This window comes from Diadema antillarum, unplaced genomic scaffold, assembly GCF_040938485.1.
Source record: "Diadema antillarum isolate AM-2024a unplaced genomic scaffold, OU_Dant_1.0 seq00000013_RagTag, whole genome shotgun sequence".
In the NCBI taxonomy this organism is placed as follows: domain Eukaryota; kingdom Metazoa; phylum Echinodermata; class Echinoidea; order Diadematoida; family Diadematidae; genus Diadema; species Diadema antillarum.
The window spans coordinates 532155-553601 of NW_027271133.1; the positions used below are offsets into that span (position 1 = coordinate 532155).

Genomic DNA, 21447 nt, shown 5'->3' on the forward strand with positions numbered 1-21447 from the left:
CAAGCTTTAATATGAACCCAATTATACTAGGATTTTCCGAAAGGAACAAGTTTTTATTCACCGCGGAAGTTTACCAAGTCCAGAGCAGCGAACATCTGTGAGGAATAATACTGCACATACATTTGAATACCATTTAACATAGCTTCCAATAATCTGATTCAGTTCAAAATCGTAACGAAGTATCTTAAGGGATATGTGTATGTGTTGGCACAATAATAAGCTTGTACTTTTAACCTGTACATAATGGTAGACAACGGATGATTTAACCAAATTCGTTATTTCTGTAGAAATATTACTCTTTCGCTAAACACTTCCTCCAATTTACGCGCATTTACGCGCATTTTATTTTGACCTCTTATTTCACTATCCCATACTTTAATCCTTACTCCTAAATAATAAGATGCTTTTTTAAGATTAGGTTTAGATTAGGCAGTCTCTATAACCCAACAAACATAGCTTAGTTTTCATCACGGAGGTTCGCATTATAGCTCATGGACGTTCGGAACAAACAAGATACTGAACAATGCAGTTCTCTGGCGTTGGAAATGCATTCTATTCACAACAAACAACGATTTCATGTCAAGAACAAACTTCTGAAATGGAATCCAAGATGGTGCTGTGCGGTTAGGACGTGCCTGAGTGTTACGGAGGCATTAGGAGGAAATAAAATTGCAGCTCATTTCGCCTATTACAGTTTGAAAAGTCAAAATGACATCGAGAAAAAGGAGCTTAGAACAAGGAGTCGTTACAATCTCCCATTATTTCAAGGAAAAGGAGGATTTTGACCCTAAGATGGATTTTAGCGACGCTACTACGGAGAAGGCTACGCAAGAACACAGTGACAGTGATAATGCACACGGCTTAACTGACTCGGCAGTGCACACGGTAGTGAAACCACTTCACCGAGATATGGAGGGAACCAGCCCGGGCGCGTCGGCGGAATCACCTCCACGCTCCTCGCTTGAGAAAAAACGACGAGTAGACGGGGAGAAGTCAACCACAGATGAACTACTCGCGGCCCTTATCCACAAGATAGACGAAATGAACTCCAATCTCACATCCAGGTTGGACACAGCTCTTGGTAAGATTGAAACAAATGAGAAAGAAATCAGTAACTTGAAAGAGGAGCAAGAGTCGTGCCGTTTTGATATCAAACAGTTACAGGACCAAGTAAACAAGCAAGAAAAGGAGAATATGAAATTGAGAGAGCGTCTTGTTGACCTCACTGCGAGAGAGATGAGGAATACGGCTGTGTTTTACGGGTTTCCTGAAGGTGCTGAAAACGCTGGGAAGTGTGAGCAATTGATCAAAGAATTTGCCAAGTCAAATATGCAAATGGAAGGTGAAGTGAGCATTGAAAGAGCTCATCGCACAGGCCGCATCAGGCCAAAACCCGGCCCTCCTCGCCCAGTTGTGGTAGCTTTCAGTAGATACACAACCAGACAAACAGTGATCAGCAGTGCCCGCAGATATTTGAAGGAGAGCCCTTTTCAGCACAACGGAAAGGATCACCAGATATTTGTCGATGAGATGCTGCCGGTAGAAGTGCGAGAAAGCAGGAGGAAATTGCTGCCACTGAAACGAAAGCTGAAAGAGGAGGACCCAAAGCGAAAGGTGTACTTCAAATATCCGGCGCGATTGTTTTACAGGGAGACTGAGAGCGGAAAAGAAGTGGAGTACAAGCAGCACACCACAAGATAGAATGGATATTGGCAATTTGCTTTTGCACAGTAGACAGTGGTCTAACAAAATACGAAATACTTTGAAAAACTCTTGACACGACTGCGATAGCTCAGCAGTCGGCACCCTGTCATGCCAGCAGTATATTAACAGTTGATATCTCCGAAGACAAGATACACTATTCATGTGATTAAGTGATAAGGAAAATCATTTGTTTTTGCCAACCTGAGGAAAAAATAACTGTGAAGATGCCCAGGGGCACTTGGATTCCTTGTGATCATGTTTTATTCGATTTCATGCAAATTGTATGTGTGTTTTTTTCATTGCCAATGTTTTGTTGTCTGTTTTGTCTTGATCATGGTGGGTCATAAGAATTTACAAGGTTACCTACTTGTGAAATATGTATAAGGATCTGAAGTTAATGACCCATAATGTTAATGGGCTAGGGGACTTTAAAGCCAGGAAAAAATATTTTTGTTTTTTATCCAAATTAAAAAAGGATATTATTTTATTACAGGAAACCCATTCGACTGATAAGGATGAAAGTTTATGGAAGAACCAATTAAGAGCCGATATTGTATTCAGTCATGGAACCTCCTCTAGTAGGGGAGTGTGTATCATATTTCGGAAAACCCCACATATAAAATTGATAGAGACAGTGAAAGATTCTAACGGGAGATTTTTGTTGGTTAAAATGGAAGTATATGGAAAAAAATTTATGATATGTAATGTATATGCACCAAATAATGAAAAAGACCACATGCATTTTTTTAAAGCTGTAGACTTGACTATACAAGAATATTATGATGCTGAACAGACAATATTAATAGGGGGAGATTTTAATTTTATTCAAAATTTGGCATTGGACCGAGAGGGCGGTAATATGAAGTCCACTTGGAAGCACTCTTGTGAAATAATAGAAAATATTAAAAACGTTTATCATGTAATAGATATCTGGAGAGACAAGAACCCGTTATTAAGACGATTTACTTGGAGACGCTCCAATCCTTGTGTTCAGTCAAGACTGGATTTCTGGTTAATCCATGAGTCTGTACAAAATATGGTGACAGATTGTGATATGGTCCCCTGTGTTTTGTCAGATCATGATTTTGTGAATTTACATCTGAGAATTAAAGAGTACACTGTGGGCCCATCTTATTGGAAGTTTAATAACAGTTTACTTAGTGATGTTGAGTATGTTGAAAATTTAAAGGGACATTATGAGATGTGGGTAAATGAATGGGAAGATAAAAATGATAAAGGAAAATTATGGGATTGGTTAAAATTCAAAATACGAGAATTTACAATCACATTTTCTAAAAGGAAGAAAAATATAAAAGAAATTAGAAGAAAAGAATTAGAACAAGAATTGAAAATAATAAATGACATGGACCCGACAGAAATGAATGAGCAAAAATGGGATAAGAAAGAGAAAATTGAACAGGAACTTAACTGCATGTACAATTATTTAGCAGAGGGGGCCATATTACGTTCAAGATGTACCTGGTACGAGAAAGGAGAGAAGAGTACAAAATATTTTTTATCATTGGAAAAGACACAAGCACAGAGTACAAACATAGATGTATTAGATACAGGTGAGGAACTTATTGAACATCCCCATCATATACGAAATTTTGTGATGAAATCTTTTGGTAAACAGTTTGAAAACAGGGATACAGTGTCTGACAAAGTGAGTTATGATTACATAAAAAGTTCCTGCTTAAAACACCTCACGGAAGATGAAAAGGCCTCTTGTGAAGGCCTGATAACACGTGAAGAGGCAAGGGAAGTCCTCCTTGGGATGTCAAAAAATAAAACACCTGGTAATGATGGCTTATCGGTGGAATTTTATGAGACATTTTGGCCTTTGATTTCTAAAGAACTAATAGGATCATTTAATCATGCTTTTGAAAAAGGAAGTATGTCCGTGTCACAGAGGCAAGGAATAATTAAATTGATTCCTAAATCCAATAAAGATAAGAGATTATTGGGCAATTGGCGACCAATCACTTTAATAAATGTGGATGCAAAGATACTTTCTAAATGTTTAGCGAAACGTATGTCCAAAATTATTGGTAATTTGATAAATCCTCAGCAAACAGCATTTATTAAAGGCAGATATATAGGTGAAGGTATAAGACTGATTTCAGATTTAATGTTTTATGCAGATGCCAACAATGTATCTGGAATTGTGTTAGCATTAGATCTTACCAAAGCATTTGATTCACTCAGTCATAGGTATTTATTACAGTGTTTAGAATGTCTTAATTTTGGTCCGTCAATGATACAATGGGTGAGAACATTGCATGCAGGTATAAATAGCTGTGTATTGATAAATGGCTTTACCACTGGTTATTTTGAAATTGGAAGGGGTGTTCGCCAAGGCGACCCCCTTGCCCCCCTTTTATTCATATTAGGGCTCGAGATATATCTAATGAGATTGTTAAATAATCCAAATATTATTGGAATGGAGATGCTCGGAAAACAGATTAAATATACAGCTTACGCTGATGATATAACATGTTTTTGTAAGGATACAGAATCATTATCAGTATTACTAGAAAGCTTTCAAGAATTTTCTGAGATATCAGGCCTTTGCCTCAACCGAAGCAAATCAGAAGGAATGTGGATAGGAAATTATAGACTATCGAAAGAAAAGCCACAGATGATAAAGTGGACAGACAATGGTCTTAGAATTCTTGGAATCTGGTTTTCATATGACAAAAAAGAAGCAATCCGAAGAAACTTTGAAGATCAATTGGGTGAGATTAAGAGAACATTTTTTATTTGGAAAAATCGTAATTTAACGTTAATTGGTAAAATTCAAATTTTGAAAACATTTATTATGTCTAAGATAATTTATTTGATGTCAAACATTGAAATTCCTCAAGATTTTGTGAAAGAAGTAGAGAAGTTAATGTTTTCATTTTTATGGAATGGCCCAGATAAGATTTCAAGGTCAACTATGTATGCACAATATGCTGAGGGTGGTCTCAAATTCCCCAATTTACAATGTATGATTGATACGCAGTTAGTTAAGTGGGTTAAAAGATATTATGGAAATCGTAACCATCAATGGGTGCTATTGGGAGATTATTTCTTAAAAAGGCTTGGTGGAATTCTAGTGTTTCAAAGTAATTATTCCCTTGAAACTATTGATAAGAGGGGTATCCCTCCATTCTATGAGAATATTCTACAAATATGGTTAAAGACAAACATACATGAGGATTTTATTGGTGATGAAAATAGCCAAGCAGACATCCTACAACAACCAGTATGGAATAACCAGAATATTTTGATTGATAAGCACTCAATATTCTGCAAGCCGTTTTTTGAAGCAGGTTTATGTTATATATATCAAATATTTAGTATTGATGGACGGCTCATTGATTTTGAATTTTGGTTAAGGAAAGGAGTGCCAAGCAAATATAATATGATGTATATGGCAATTGTAGACTCTGTTCAAAAATACTCGAAATGTTCCTTCAATACACTCCTATTGGAGATGTTTTGGAAAGAAGAAGTGGCTCAAAAACAAAAGGATCTTATTATTTCACAGTTACAAAATGTGAAATCAAAACCAATATATGAGGAATTTTTAAAAGAGATTAAATCAAGACCTGTTTGCGAAACAGTTTTTGCTGGCAAGTATGGAACTCAACCAGAAGATTGGACACAAATATATATGTTGCCATTTACATGTACAATTGAAGTAAAATTGAGAGAATTTCAGTTCAAGTTGTCGCATAATATACTTTACACAAATGAAAGATTGTTTAAGATGAAAATATCAGAATCAGAGTTGTGTACGCTTTGTAAGTCATGTGCTGAGACCCCTGTACATCTGTTTTTTGATTGTAAAGCTGCCAAAGAATTACTTCAAAAATTTGTGGATGAAATTGGTACGATCTTTCATGTCAAATTAGAGGATTGTACAAGAATTAGAGTAATGTTTGGATTCATCAAAGACTGGAAAGGGCCCCACAGGAGTTTATTGAATCATTTAATATTGTTATACAAAAGGTACATATATATTCAGAGATGCAAAGATACAGGTGTGAAATTTCATGGATTGACAGCATTTATTGTTAATATCCGATATATAGAATCCAACATTGCAAAACGAACAAACAAATTAAATTTTCATTATAAGAAATGGTCCCCTGTAGAAAATATTTTTTAGGTCATTGTAGAAGAACATACAGTCGACTCTCGTGATAAAGAATATCCATATGGCAGAACCCCGACGTGATGGGGTAGTTTTTTGGGGGTCCCAGGGTTTGAAAATTTTCCTATTCAGAGGTATTTGCGCCCTGGATACGGCAAGGTTTCAAAAGTGACAAGATCACGGTGATTTCGCTGGGCCCAAGGAGTTTATTGTAACGAGAGCTGACTGTATCTTTAGGATATTGTTCAATTGTTGAAGAGTTTGATACCCATCTTTTACTGTTGTTGTTGTTGTTGTTGTTAATTTGTTAAACAAAACATGATTTGTAATATGATTTTGTATGTTATGTTGTATAATGAAGAGGAAATAAATAAATTTGTAAAAAAAAAAAAAAAAAAAAAAGAACAAACTTCTCTGCAAAATCCTATGTAATTAATACAAATTCTCAATTATAAAAGCTTGTTTATCTTTTCCTGCTGAGGAATCAAAGAAAACGCTTTTCCATCTCGCGTAGATGAACGTACAAACGTACGTGTAATCTCAGTGACGTAGTCCATCTGATGAAACATTACGCCTTGTCGCTAGTATGTTCCATCAAGCAAATCAGTGAACTCGGTAATTATAATGACTACCATTTGCAAATTTGCACTTCAGGTTAAAAGAATCAAATAAAATGGTAAGCAAGTTGTAAGCAAGTCACCGGTAATCTCTGAAAATTGGGGGGAAAAACAACTATTTTCCTCACACATTGCTTTCATTAACATTATCCAAATAAATTGGATGATGTTTTTGACAACATGCTTTATTATAACTCTAGATGTCTTAACTGAAGTTCGCTTATTGACCCAAGTAAAAAAAAAAAATATGCAAGAAGATCGCTTTGAGAGTTGACTGATTTCAAAAATTTTACGCTCCCATGCAATCACGATAAAGTGTACGTCCCTGAGAACGAATATATTTATCAAAATTTCGTAATCACAAAGTAAAGATTCAGGTCCTAAATTTGTTGTATTAAATCTACAATGCAAAATTTGCTTTTAACGAACACGGTCACAGCTAAATATGATAAAGAATTGACAAAGAAAAACAAAAGAAATATGCTCTGTTATCGAAATACGAAGTTTATCGGCGGAGGGCAAACACTTTACATTTTAGTGTGTAGAAGAAGAAATCCCTCTGCATTTGCTCCTTGTGTTACACGCTGTTACTGAGGAGAATTTGTGTATTAGTCATAAATTATATAAGGTTCGATACTCCAAAGTTTCGTCATAACAAAACATAGTAAGTCCTTATAACTTGGATGGATGTTTGTGAGTTAAATATTATACAATATGGTTATAACAAACATTTTGTAGCACATTATTTCAGGGGCTCGTTATTCATACTCTGTCAATCCGAAAATTGATTAAGATTCGTGTAATCATGAACCTTTTTTTTTCGGTAAATGATAGGAATCTCTGAAAAGTTAATAGAAATATTTGTTAGTTGGAACATGAGAATCAGGTTCGTTAATCAAAATGTGGAGGAAAAAAAATTAGCAACCAAAGCCTCCAGATGAAAAAAACCTCATAATAATCGTTTTCACCTTAACGAATATCAGGCTCATTCCACTTTTAGAAGAACGGACCTTAAGAATAGTGAACCTTAATGTTTAATTTTCAGATTAACAAACTTTCGGAATAAGAACATTTTTAATAAGGAACCTCCTGAATTAATTACGAGCCTTTTTTTTTTCATTTTCAGGATAACAAACCTTTGGAATAATAAATCCAGGCAGTAACAGACATTCGGAGTAACAAATCTTTGGAAGAGCAAACGTATCATAGTGCGACCTTAGACCTATTACTAAATCACTTTTTTTAACATGTGTTTTCAAAGTAAGCACAAAAGCACAAACAACTTGACGATCTCTCTGTCTCTTAAATGTAAAATTTAAAAAAAAAAACATATGAGACAGAATTGCAAATTAATATTGCTTTTCATCGATGAGTATGGAAAACACAATGTCATGATTAATGGGGGATTTTTGCTTATTTTCATCAGACAATGATTGTATACTGCAGATTATTTTTGTTCACTTATGACGACATTTCAATGAATAAAAAATAAACAAAAACAGCTCCTCCAGAGGAATTTGGTATAACAGGAATGCACTGGCAATTCTTTTCTCTCTGTGTTGGAGCTCGATCCCTTCTCCGTTTCTTCTCATTTTTATTCAACTGCTTCCACGTTCTTTTGAAACTTTTACGTTTTTCTTGACACATGCCCATTACAGAGTTCTTCCGTCATTACATCCTTTTCGTTTCAATATATTCTGAATGTGACTACTCAGCACTTTTCGGATTTGTTTTGTTTTGTTTTCTTATCTTTTTGGTCGCAGCATGTTCAGGCTACTATAGGGAATGAGAGAAAAATCGTCATGAAGAGACAAATAAGAATGAATAAAGCCATAGAATATATGACAATTACAATGACAAGTAAAATTTTCTGACCAGAAGAAATATAATATCATATACTGCCCTATACTGTGGATGGAGACTGCAAGAATTCTCCACACTGTCAATCTTTCAATAAAGGCATCTGCAGGCATGTTTGAGACATGAAACGGTATTATTCATATGTGAATGAACTGATTTTCCTGTACTCCCTCCAATTCAGTACTCAATTTCACATCCTTTTTTCATCACTCTTGCTAATTAACAGTTCATGCCATCAATCAAACTTGATTGCATTGCACTAGTGATTTTAATTGTTTCACAGGGAGTTCATGATTGCCACAGGAATATCATTGTGTGAATTGTAGGCTTAATATCTTGGTAAATCCTTTGACTTTGATTTAGAGTCAAATTAATGTACAAACCCTGTTGATAAAAAAAAAATGGAAAATTTGATTCATGTGTGTAGGAAAATATGATACTGCTTTGTATTTTCATTTATGCCTATTCACGTTTACATCATATTAGCATTTGTGCAGAAGTGTTAAACCAATTTTCCTTTTTTTTTTCTTTACTTTTTGTGAGCTTTATGTTGTTGAATGCAAATTATCTTATAGATATTCCTACGATTCATTGAAATGCAATACTTAGTGAATTTTCCCTCTCCCTTCTCTTTCTTATCTATTAAATCCACTTTCAGAATGAAATTAGCCCAGAGGTGAAGGAAGCCCTTCAGCAAATTGTGAAGCTTCGGAATGGTACTCAGGTCACATGATGAACCTTTTTACTGAGCCAGTTTTGTCTGATTGATGCTACATCATCTTCAACTTGTCAGTGCTATTTGTTGTCACATCAGAAGGAAGTCAGCATCATCTTGAAGAGCCAAGAGAGGGAAAGAGACACTGATGTATGCTCTGATTGTGTACTTTTTGGACCTATACCACAGCCATCAAGAAGCAGGCATGTTCACATGTCTGAAATCAAATGGAGCAAGATATTATGTACCACACATTGCTAACAATATAATTGCTTTGAGCTAGAAGGTATATCCTCTCTGGGGATTCATTTGTGTAACACAGAACTATTTCCAGTGGTAACACTGTTAAGATATGCTCATACCTTTGAAAGGTCATTGTGACAATTATGTTTCAAATAGTAGATTCTAGGTAAATTTAAAATGTATGATGCTTCCCAATTTCATGCAAAGGGGGAACTTTCTAATTATTTCAACTAGATACAAATCAAGGTATGCCCAAACCAAACAAAGAAAAGAGGCAACAAGCAGGCATGTGATAATGATTACACCTTCACATACGTCATATCTTTATTGTACCATTCATTGCTCCTAAGTGACCAACTTTGTGAAATTTTGATGTTAAGCCTATTTCCATATGTTAAGTAAATGGAATGCTCTTGCCAGTAGCAACATTTTACAAAGTCTCTAAATAACTGCAGTCTTGCGTAAATTGCAAACACTAATGAAGCTATGTATATGAAATACTACTCGTGATAATATACAAGTACTGGTCTGAAAACTTCCTTTGCCGAGATTTCACAGAACTGTGAAATCCTCTAGACAGATAAAGAGAATGGTTATGTTGTGTGTTTTTATCCCACTATCTAAATGTTGATGGAATAAGCTTGTGAGAGGTACTGTACGTAGATTTGGGTTTGATAACACATCATAAGCCAAAGGACAGCTTAATAGTTTTGCAGTCTCTTTCAAGAAGTCACACATGATACAGGAAATGCATCACCCACATAATGTGTGCCTACCCAGCTATGTTTATTTTCATACATTGGCCACAGTCATTTTTATTTTTTAGTATGTTACAGTCCTCACAACGTAAGTGTAATGTGTGATTGCATTGGTTTGGCACAATGATTATTGATGAGAACCTTCACATAAAAGATTTGAGCAACCGTATCGCATGTTTCCGTTTAACTGTTTACCATTTGACCATTATAGTTGCAGGTCTTTATGAGTTTGTAAGTCTGTTGCTCATCTACAGTTTCTGTTGGACTACCTTGTCCCCATCCCCCCCCCCCACTTCTTCGGCCACGCAGCTCTGCACTTCCCTTTCCTCGTTGGCTTGCGCACAATCATGCGCATGCCTGCGTGCATGTGTCTATGCATGTGCTGGCAGGGGGTGGTGTAGGGTGGTATGGTCGGGTTGGTGGGGGACATTAGGGGAGGGGGTCTTTCTATCTTTCCATTTTTATACCCCTACCCACACATAGTGTGTAGGGGGGTATATAGGAATCACTCTGAGGTCGGGTGGCCGGTCAGTCGGTCGGGTGGGCAGTCGGGCGGTCGGTTCAAGTTCAAGTTCAAGTTTGTGAAACATTTATTTTCCATCTTTTTCATGTAAGAAATCACATGCATGAAATTATTCTACAGGAAGGCAGAACCTCAAAAAAGCAAAGCTTGTGGTGAGCTGCCTTACAAAATACATTACATCACAAACACAAACACAAAAAACAACAAAAACATAATAGTTCCCATGGCAATATTGAAATGAGATATGCCTCAAAGGGAGATATTGTAGTCTAACAGAGAGGCAACAGTGAGTATGAAAATATGTGACGAGCTACAGGCTATGACAAATGTTGCATATACCTGAATTATCCGTTGCATATCTTATAACTGCCAATAATATGAAACCACTGCACAGATGTAAACAAGACAATGAATAAGATGCACTGGTTCCAACTGGATCATGAATAGACATGGCAATATTGAAATGAGATATTCCTCAAAGAGAGATATTGCAGCCTAACAGAGAGGCAACAGTAAAGTATGAAAATATGTGACAAGCTACAGCCTATAGCAAAAGTTGCATATATCAGAGTTAAACGTTGAATATTCATAACTTCAAGTAATGTGAAACATCTGCACAGATGTAACAACAATGAATAAAATACACTCTTACTTACTGGATCATGAATAGACCGCTTTACTATTTAAATCTTATGCATATCATTTTAACTAAAGTTGTTCCTAGCAACCTGAAAGCTCACACGAGGCCTGTTCAACGCAACAACAACTGGTGTGTGCAAAGTGGATTGCGAGCATTAAAATGCCATGATAGTGCACGGGTTACTAAAATAACTCGACACCAAGCACTGCCAAGCCCCCAGAGAACAAACTTGACCACAACAACAAGAAGTCCGTCATTCCAAAAACGAAAGACGGCATTTGAATAGACTAAAAGAAGGTACAGATTTTAAATGAGCTGGGAGATTATTCCAGACCTTGGGACCAGAAAAACGCACTGTGTGTTGGAATGAGACTTTTTTATGTTTTGGAATGTGAATTAGTGAAGATGATTTGGTTTTGTACTTGTGATATTCGGAGTTTTCTTCAAATAAGTGACATAAATGATCAGGGAGAAGATTGTTTGTACACTTATAAATAAATAAACCCAATTGGAGTGTATTGATATCTTTTAAACGCAGCAACTTTAACTCATGAAACAATGTATCTGTTCGAGCACCACCAGGACCTATATTTCGTACATTACATAAATATCTAGTGATATGATTTTGATAAACCTGTAATCGTTTCAAATTTGATTCAAATGTATTTCCCCAGACAATGTTGCAATACGTCAGGTAAGGTAAAATAAGTGTGCAATAAAGCATGTGTTGTATGTTTACAGGCAAAAAATATTCAAATTTACGAATAATACCAGTATTTTTTGACACTTTTCGCTCAACTTCTGCAGTATGAAATTTCCAAGATAACTTGGAATCAATAAATACACCTAAAAACTTTGTTTTACCAACTTTAGGAATTGCATCATTGTTTAAGTAAATGTTAACATTTCTAACATCAACTTTTTTTCCTGTTATTGAAAAGAATATGATTACATTTTTTACTATTCAAAGATAACATATTAACTTGAAACCAATCACATACCTTTTGAAGTTCACTATTGACTTCATTACACAGGATATCCAGGTTTTTACCACATGAAAAAATATTTGTATCGTCAGCATATAATATAAAAGAAAGCTTATCAGAAACAGTATCTATATCATTTATATATAATATAAAAAGAAGGGGGCCAAGTAGTGAACCCTGAGGAACACCACACTGAACTTTACTGAGTTGTGAAACAACAGAATTATATTTAGTACATTGATAACAATCTTTTAGATATCTAGAAAACCAACTATGGGCAGTACCTCAAAAACCATAATGATGTAACTTAGAAAGCAGAATATCATGGTTAAGAGTATCGAAAGCCTTTGATAAGTCAATGAACACTCCCAACGTGTACATATCATGTTCAAAGGCATCAACAATCTTATTTGTTAAATTAATTAAGGCCAAAGATGTAGAGAATTTTTATCGGAAACCATATTGACTATTACTTAATATTTTATTTTTATCAAATTTCATAGCCCGTGTAAATATAATTTTTTCAAGTATCTTATTAAAACATGAGAGAACAGATATAGGTCTATAATTACTTATTTCAGTTTTATCTCCACTTTTAAATACGGGGGTTATTTTCCCTTTGATTTGTCGGAAAACACCTTTACTCAAAGACATATTGAAAATGTGACAAAGTGGTTCACTTAAAAATGATATAACATATTTAATAACACTTAAGGTTTGAAGTCATCAACACTAGACAATTTACCGTTCTGAAACGATTTTGCAATATCATAAATTTCATTTTCAGTTACTGGATATAAAAACACTGTTGCATGTACAGGTGTGCGGAGATATTGCCAGAAGTTCCCATGATTTTCAGGTAATAATCTCTCAAGTTTTGGCCCGATGCCAGCAAAAAAGGAGTTGAAACTTTCAGCTACACCTTCACAGCTGTCAATAATCTGACCATTATTTTTCAGTTTAATATCCCCATCCCTGTCCAGTTTAAATGGTAACAATAAATTGATAACATTCCATGTGTTTTTAATATCAGATTTATACTGAATAAATTTATTAACAAAATACTTCTTCTTAGCCTCTCGTAATAAAAAAATTCAATTTATCACGAACACTTTTATACTTAATCTCGCTAACAAGCGTACCTTTATGTAAAAAAATCTTATATAATTTATTTTTATATCGTACGAATTTCAATAGACTATCAGTCATCCATGGCTTCAGTCCTCTCTTTTTAGAAGATTTACGTTGAAGAGGGAAATATGCATCATATAAACCACGTAATCTTAATTTAAACGTATTATAAGCTATATTGATATCATCGGTTTCTTTAATATTTTCCAACAGGCATCCTGTAGGGCATTTCTGAATGAAATTATTCTGTCTTTTGTAATACATCTAGAATACAAATCTTCACTACTTTTATTAGATTTACATTTGAGAGATGTTATCTGAAAAACTGGTAAATGATCAGTTGTATCGGAGTATAGAATACCACTCTCAATAGGTAAATCAAATTGGTTGGTGAAAATATTGTCAAGTAAACTTGCAGAAGTTCTAGTAATGCGTGTTGGCCTAGATATCAAAGGTAAACAACTGTTATACTTGACAGGGAATGCATAAAATCTTGAATATTTGAATGTGTATTAAATTTCAGAAGATCAATATTCAAATCACCCATTATATAAATCTTTTTATTTTCTCTGACAAGATCACATAACAATGTAGAAAAAGCCTCATTAAATTGTTTGATATTTACATTCGGAGGTTTATAGACAGTGCCGACCAATATACTCCTTTCCTGTGGAGAGTTGATTTCACTGAACAGTGAATCACAACACAAATTACTTTGGAGCAGCAGATCGGATCTCTCATCACAAAGTGCGACACCTCCACCTGTTCTATTACTTCTATTTTTACATAGTATGGTATAACCTGGTATGTTTACAGGTGGACTTGTGTCTTTCAGCCATGTTTCAGAAAACCCTATAACATCAAACGGAAAGTCAAGTGAATGTAATATGTCTGTAATAGACTCTAAATGTTTTGGAAGACTTCTAGAGTTAAAATGTATACATGAAATGGTATCATTCTTTGAAGGGCTAAATCGACTGGCAAAGTTTTCGAGTTATAGTAACGACTAGAATTTTCGAAATTACTAAGAACAAAATTCCTATCTGGATCTAGGTCATCGGTCCCAAACAAGCCATCAGACAGAAGAGGGATTGAACTGTAGGTTTGACAGTCGATCTAGATCTACTGTGTGACTTTGAAATTCATTGAGAAAACTTATATCGTCAAGTTGACTAAAAGGAAACTGAGAAGCTTCATGAGAAGCTTGAGATGTTGCCTCATCAAACATGTTTTAGACAGATATGGTTGAATTTTTTGGTGTTCGAGTACTAATGAAAATAGACGTGTTTTATTTTTCGTAACCTCCGTTGTTCGTTAATATGAGATCCCACTCGTACGCATGCGCAGTCAATTCATTCATAGCGTGTGTTTCTTAGCGGTCAAGTCGCCATTTTGAGCTCTAAATTTCGCCGATTTTCCTTCACTTTGCGATCTGTCGCGTTCAAGTTTTCAGGGTTTCATAGGTTATTTTACCTCCCTGATCGTTTGGTAGTATTTTGGAGAGCGATGGAAGCGAATTCGTGTTCTTCCACGAAGCCGAATTTCCCACACGAGAAGCTGGTTCGCGATGCGGGTTCCACCAGCATTGCCAGCGGACCGCAAGCAGGTCCCTCCCCCGGCAGCGATCCGGGGGGAAAGGGTAAGACGGCAGCGGCAAGCTCGGCTAGCCGCGGTGGTAAAGGCACGGGGAAAGCCAAAGGTAAAGCACCAGCGAAGATTACATCTCCTCCTCTCGTGATTGCACGGAAGTTCGCCAAGTCGGCTGCTACTTCTGAGGTCTCAGACCTTTTGATTAAGAAGCCCTCGATCATGAATGACTCTGAGATAACAGCCAAAGATTCCCGGGCTGTCCAGGACTGCATTCGTGCAGATCCTATTTCAAAGAAGGACAGTCAGGCCTGCATTCGTGCAGAGCCTCCACAGACCACGACATCGAAGTCAGGACCAAGCACTAGTGTTGGTGGCTCAAATTTTGAACATCGTCTGAATAAACTGGAAGAGATGCTGGGAAAATTGGTGGATCATTTGCCACTTTCTCATCCACAGACTCGTAGTAGTCATGACATGAGAAGTCTCGGAGATGAGGATGATAATCTCCTTTTATCTGACTATGAGTATGACTGCGATCAAGATGATGAGCCTTTTGGCTGTAAACTTACACCAGCGTCTGACTCACAGACTTCTGATTTCAGTGCTGAAACAAACACAGAAGATAGTAATGCTACTCCTGCCTCTGGCAAGTATGTAGCCATCCCAGCTATTGCAGCTAAATTCGCAGTGCCTCTCAGCGTGGGGAAACCCTTAGATGAGGAAATTGCTGGGTCGGTATCCTACCTTGTCAGCCACACTCTTGAACAGGCTGCCCTAGAGGAGACTAGTAAGAAGTACACTAGCCCAGAAAACTGTCCACTACTTGACGTGCCCAAAGTCAACTTGACGATTTGGGAGAATCTAAACCCTACTACCCCGGCTAGGGACCTGAAGCTCCAGCGTATTCAGAGCGCTCTTGTGAAAGGCATCACTGCTTTTGCGCAGACCCTTTCTGCTTCGGAGCCGTCAGAAAAACAGCAGGACGCTCTCGGACTCCTGTGTAGCTCTAATTTTGAGCTGAACGCCTTGAGGAAAGACCTCATAAAACCTGGCTTGAATGCAAAATTTGCTCACTTGTGCAAGCCTCAGAACCCTGTGACCAAACAGCTGTTTTGGGACGACTTAGGAAAGAAAGTCAAAGACATCCAGGAAGAACAAAGAGCAGCAGCCGGTGTTGTAAAAGGCTCAAAACCTTTCTCAACAGGTAACTCCCGTCAGCGTCCATATTCGCAGTCACAGTCTCACTATCACCCTTACCACCGACAGACGGAAGCTAATTACCGTAGAATGAGATCAGCGGGGTGGACCACGCCAATTGACAGGCTGGGTCGGTACAGCGGCATTTTTTAGGCCAGCGTTCGTGGAAGCCACACACTGCCACCCGATGACCAGACCCAACAAGGGCAGCGGCCGACAGAGCCCTCAATACCGGGGGTGTGCGGGGGCCTGCAAGTAACTGAGCATGTTAAACCAACAGTCTCCTCCTCTGCAGAGGTGAGTACATGCCCTCTCCTAAATCTTGCTTGTTCGATGGTGGGTGGACGACTGAAAATTTTCTGTGACAAATGGAATAGCCTGACTTCAGATCCATACATTTTGAATGCTGTCAAAGGATACAAACTCGAATTTGATCCTAATGAATTCCCTACTGTAAGAGGGAAAGAGTTGTATAACTTATCTCGCAGTTCAGAGCTTAACAGTCAAATAGAGGAAGAGATTTCTCGCCTCTTAGCTAAAAATGTGATTGAACTTTGCGAACATGAGAATGGAGAATTCATCTCCAATATTTTCACAAGGCCCAAAAAGAATAGTTCTTTACGAGTTATCCTTGATCTTTCTGATCTTAATACAGGCATCCTTTATCACAATTTCAAAATGGACAACATACATACAGCCTTGTCACTGCTCAGCCCAAATTGCTACATCGCATCTATTGATTTACAAGATGCATACTATTCAGTTCCCGTCCATCCATCATCGAGAGAGTACTTGCGTTTCTATTGGCAAAGTAAACTGTACCAATACAAGGCCCTACCTAATGGTCTCAGCTCCGCTCCCAGACTGTTTACAAAAATGCTGAAGCCAGTGTTTGCCCAGCTTAGAACAGAAGGACATGTAGTTATGGGTTATCTTGATGACACTTTGATAATTGGGAGATCTAAAGATGCTACCCAAAGGGCTGTTTCAGCTACCACTAAGCTTCTAACAGAGCTGGGGTTCTTAATTCATCCTGAGAAGTCAGTACTTTGCCCAGGCCAAGACCTAGAGTTCCTTGGGTTTCATTTGAATACTAGGTCAATGCACATTACTTTGCCAAGGGAAAAACAAGATGACATTTATGAGGTTTGCACCTCCCTCTTATCCCATGCCACCCCATCCATTCCATAGATGTCAAGTTAAAAAAAATTTTATGAGTGAGATTTTCATGATTCGGCATCTCGGCACGCGCTCATGAGCATGAGCAAGGGAGCGAAGCGACTGAGAGAGGGAAGGGTGTGGGAGGGGGTGTCCACCCTCCCACGGTAGGAGCTTTTTCAATTTTTAGCTCTTAATGGTGCAAGCTGGTGCATACTTAAATGACTATTTTTTACTTATTTTGAAAGACAAAAGGGAAATATGCCTTCAATTGCAACTCTCACTGTAATCCTTTAAGCTGTGCTCCCAATGCGTGAGAAAAATGGGTGCCATGCGTGAGATCGTGAGACAGACCCTAAATGCTTGAGTCTCACTCACAATGCGTGAGACTTGGTAGCTCTGCCATTCGAAAGGTTGCTAGGGTCACAGGGAAAATAGCTGCCACGTTCCCTGCAGTACAGTATGGCCCATTGCATTACAGAGATCTAGAGAGAGACAAGGTACAGGCCCGTAAGGCAGCTCGTGGTCATTTTGATAGGCCCATGACTCTTTCCATGGAGGCACGACATGAATCGATATGGTGGAAAGAACATATTCATGAGTCATTTAATCATGTTGTCAGACAAATGGTCGATTTGGAGCTACGTACAGAGGCCAGTGCAGAGGGGTGGGTGCTACAGACTTAACCTCTCACACAGGTGGCAAGTGGACCACAGAGGAAGTACATTCAGCTGAAACAGCGGGCATTAATTACCTAGAAACACTGGCAGCTGGACTGGCTCTGAAATCCTTCTGTGCAGATAAGAGAAATGTACATGTCCTATTGAGGATTGATAACACTACGGCTGTTGCCTACCTTAATAACATGGGAGGGCTGAAATCAGAAACATGCAATCAGGTAGTGTTAGACATCTGGCATTGGTGTATAGAACGCAATATATGGCTGTCAGCAGCTCACTTACCTGGGTGCCAGAACAACGAGGCAGACTTCATGTCTAGACACTTTAATGACAGAACAGAGTGGATGCTAGATAAGAATAGCTTTGAGAAGATTGTGGCCAAGTATGGTACACCAGTAATTGATTTGTTTGCATCCAGACTAAATGCTCAGCTACCTAGGTACGTTTCATGGTTGCCAGATCCCAATGCAGAGTTAGTTGATGCTTTCACACTAGACTGGGGAAAATTTGCACTCTTTTATGCCTTCCCTCCTTTCTGTTTGGTAGCAAAATGCCTACAGAAAATAATGAAGATAAAGAAGATAATGAAATAAAGAAGACAATGCACATGGCCTGCTTGTGGTACCAAATTGGCCTACACAGGCCTGGTTCCCTCTCTTGACAAGTATGATGAGTGAAGAACCTTTGATCTTGAAAAGAAGCAAATCCTTGCTGACACAACCAGTATCTAAGGCTACCCACCCACTCTGCACTAAACTCGATCTTCATTGTTGCAGGATTGGCGTTCACAGTTCGAGATAAAGGGACTACAGGACAGGACTGTGGACGTGTTGTGTGCATCTTGGAGACTGTCTACACGCACACAATATGGAACCTACATTAGGAAATGGCAAGAGTATTGCAGACAGGAAACTTTGAACAGTCAGTGCACTGCTGTAGAAAGATTTATAGAATTTTTGAGTTCTCTGTTTCATGTACATAAGTTGAGTTACAGTGCTATTAACTGTGCCAGAAGTGCTTTGGCCTCAGTGGTGCTGTTGGAGAACAGCAACTGTACAATTAGTACACATCCTTTGGTGACAAGATTCATGAAAGGTGTATTTCATTTACGAACTCCGCTGCCATGGTACAACCATATCTGGGACATTAAAATCGTGTTAGATCATCTCCGCAAAATGTCACCAGCCAGTAAGCTATCTTTGTATGAACTTACTCATAAGCTGTGTATGTTGCTCGCACTCACTTCGGCACAAAGGGTACAGACTATGTTCTACATTCATATTGATGGCCTGGTTTGGAAGGATAATAGCGTAGAGATTCATGTCAGTGACTTGGTAAAACAGAACAAGACCTCCAACAGAGTAGGAAGTACGACTACAATTGAAGAGTATCCTTCAGAGAAGAGACTCTGTGTGGTACGCTACCTGAAAAAGTACATTGAGCGTACAAAAGTGATGAGGGATACGGAAAGGCACCTGTTCATATGTTATAGGAAACCTCACAAATGAGCCAGTAAGCAAACCATCTCCAGGTGGATAAAGGAGACAATGAGTGTGGCGGGTATCGACACTAGAATTTTCAGACCGCATTCTACAAGGGCTGCAGCAGTCTCTACTGGAAAGACAGCAGATGTGCCCATAGCGGACATTCTGAAACAGGCCGGATGGTCTAACGAGGAAACCTTCAACAGGTTCTATGATAAGCCGTCGATCAGGGCAGAACCTACATGTAGGTTCTCCATGGCGGTACTGGATAATCATTGAAGAGAAAGGGTATCATTGGTGAGCTATGTCATTCTTATCACCATACATTGCTTGGTTTTTACAGAAATGCGACCACTTGCTTCAAAATCTCATATTAACGAACAACGGAGATTACGAAAAATAATAAATAAATTAAACGAGAACTTGCCTGTTTGAAGTTTGATTTTTATTATTTGAGTAATAGGAGTGTGAGTTAATATGCCCTCCACTCCCACCCTCAATTCAAACTTCAAGGTAATGTTCTTACTCCGTCAATTTATTTCCAGATTGTGGGATTGTGACAGTGGTCGCATTTCCTCTTGGAACAGGCAAATCTCACTTGACCCAGTTGGGTCTTCGGTTCAGTTCTCTCACCTAAGTTTGACATTATGTATTAGACGTCGGAAGACAGTCCGATTTCTTAGGTGGAGATTTGCCTGGGCGACGAATATTGACTGCGCATGCGTACGAGTGGGATCTCATATTAACTCACACTCCTATTACTCAAATAATAAAAATCAAACTTCAAACAGGTAAGTTCTCGTTTAATTTATTCATTTTTGCAGCCATGGGAACAGAAAAGTACCAGTCGGTCCGTTGCAAAATCTTGTGGGTCGAACTCCTCTCTCATTTTTTTAGCAATTGACCCCAAATTTGGCATGTGGGACCACTATCAAAGGTAGATGTGCAAGACACCTTTTTCGTTAGTATCGCATAATGCGTTGCCATGGCAACAGCATATTTTGGTAAAAACTTGTGGATCGAACTATCATTTTTTGAGCAATTTACCCCAAATTTGGCATGTGTGATTGCTATCAAAGGGAGATGTGCAAGATACCTTTTTCGTTAGTATTGCATGAGTTGCCATGGCAACGACAAATTTTAAAAAAATCTTTAAAAATGTTGTGGATCGAACTCCTCTCTCAATTTTTGAGCAATTGACCCCAAATTTGGCATGTGTGACCGCTATCAAAGGTAGATGTGCAAGACACCTTTTTCGTTAGTATCGCATGTGTTGCCATGGCAACGGCATATTTTCATAAAAACTTGTGGATCGAACTACTTTCTCATTTTTTGAGCAATTAACTTCAAATTTGGCATGTGTGACCGCTATCACAGGCAGATGTGCAAGACACCTTTTTCATGAGTATTTCATAATGTGCTGCCATGGCAACAGAAGATTTTCATAAAAATCTTACAAAATGTTGTGGATTTCACTACTCTCTGTTTTGTAGCAATTCAGTTTGAATTTTGGATATGCGATCAATGTAATGTATATTTGTGCAAAACACCTTTGATGTGTGTGTTAATAAATCTGTTGCCAGGGCAACAGCAGTTTTTTTAACCAATCATACAAAAATATGTGGATTAGCCTAACTCCTTCAGTTTTTAAGCATTTGGCTTGAAAATTGACACATGTGACCACTATGGTACGTAGATGTGCATACTTCCTCTTTCGTCATTGTTGATCAATGTGTTGCCATGGTAACAGCATAGTTTGAATGAAAATCATACAAAAATATTGTGGATTCAGTTAATGCCCTCGGTCTTAGAGCATTTGACTTGAAATTTGGCACACATGACCACTATAGTATATTGATGTGCAAACTTAATCTTTCGTCAGTGATGTGCAATGTGTTGCCATGGTAAGCTCTTTTTTACCAAAAAACATACAAAAGTATTGTGGATTCAGCTAACTTCCTTTAGTCTTCGAGCATTTAGCTAGAAATTTGGCACACATGACCACTGTAGTACGTAG

At 37.8% G+C, this 21447-nt stretch overlaps 2 protein-coding genes across 4 annotated transcripts in view; both read left to right on the top strand.

The window, feature by feature from the left end:
* LOC139725047 (uncharacterized) overlaps positions 1-10249 on the top strand; it is a 508769-nt gene extending 498520 nt beyond the window's left edge. For all 3 annotated transcript variants that reach the window (XM_071636133.1, XM_071636134.1, XM_071636135.1), the window contains one exon: positions 8984-10249. In XM_071636133.1, the coding sequence (XP_071492234.1) occupies positions 8984-9058 (75 nt within the window). In that variant the 3' untranslated portion in view covers positions 9059-10249. The remainder of the gene's footprint in view (positions 1-8983) is intronic.
* Positions 522-1709, top strand: LOC139725046 (uncharacterized). The gene has a single exon (XM_071636132.1). The coding sequence runs from the start codon at positions 709-711 to the stop codon at positions 1699-1701; it is 993 nt and encodes a 330-aa protein (XP_071492233.1). The 5' UTR covers positions 522-708; the 3' UTR covers positions 1702-1709.
* Positions 10250-21447: the final 11198 nt, after the last annotated feature.

Coding starts and splice junctions, on each gene's coding strand:
- LOC139725046 (XM_071636132.1), top strand. CDS start 709: ATGACATCGAGAAAAAGGAGCTTAGAACAAGGAGTCGTTACAATCTCC.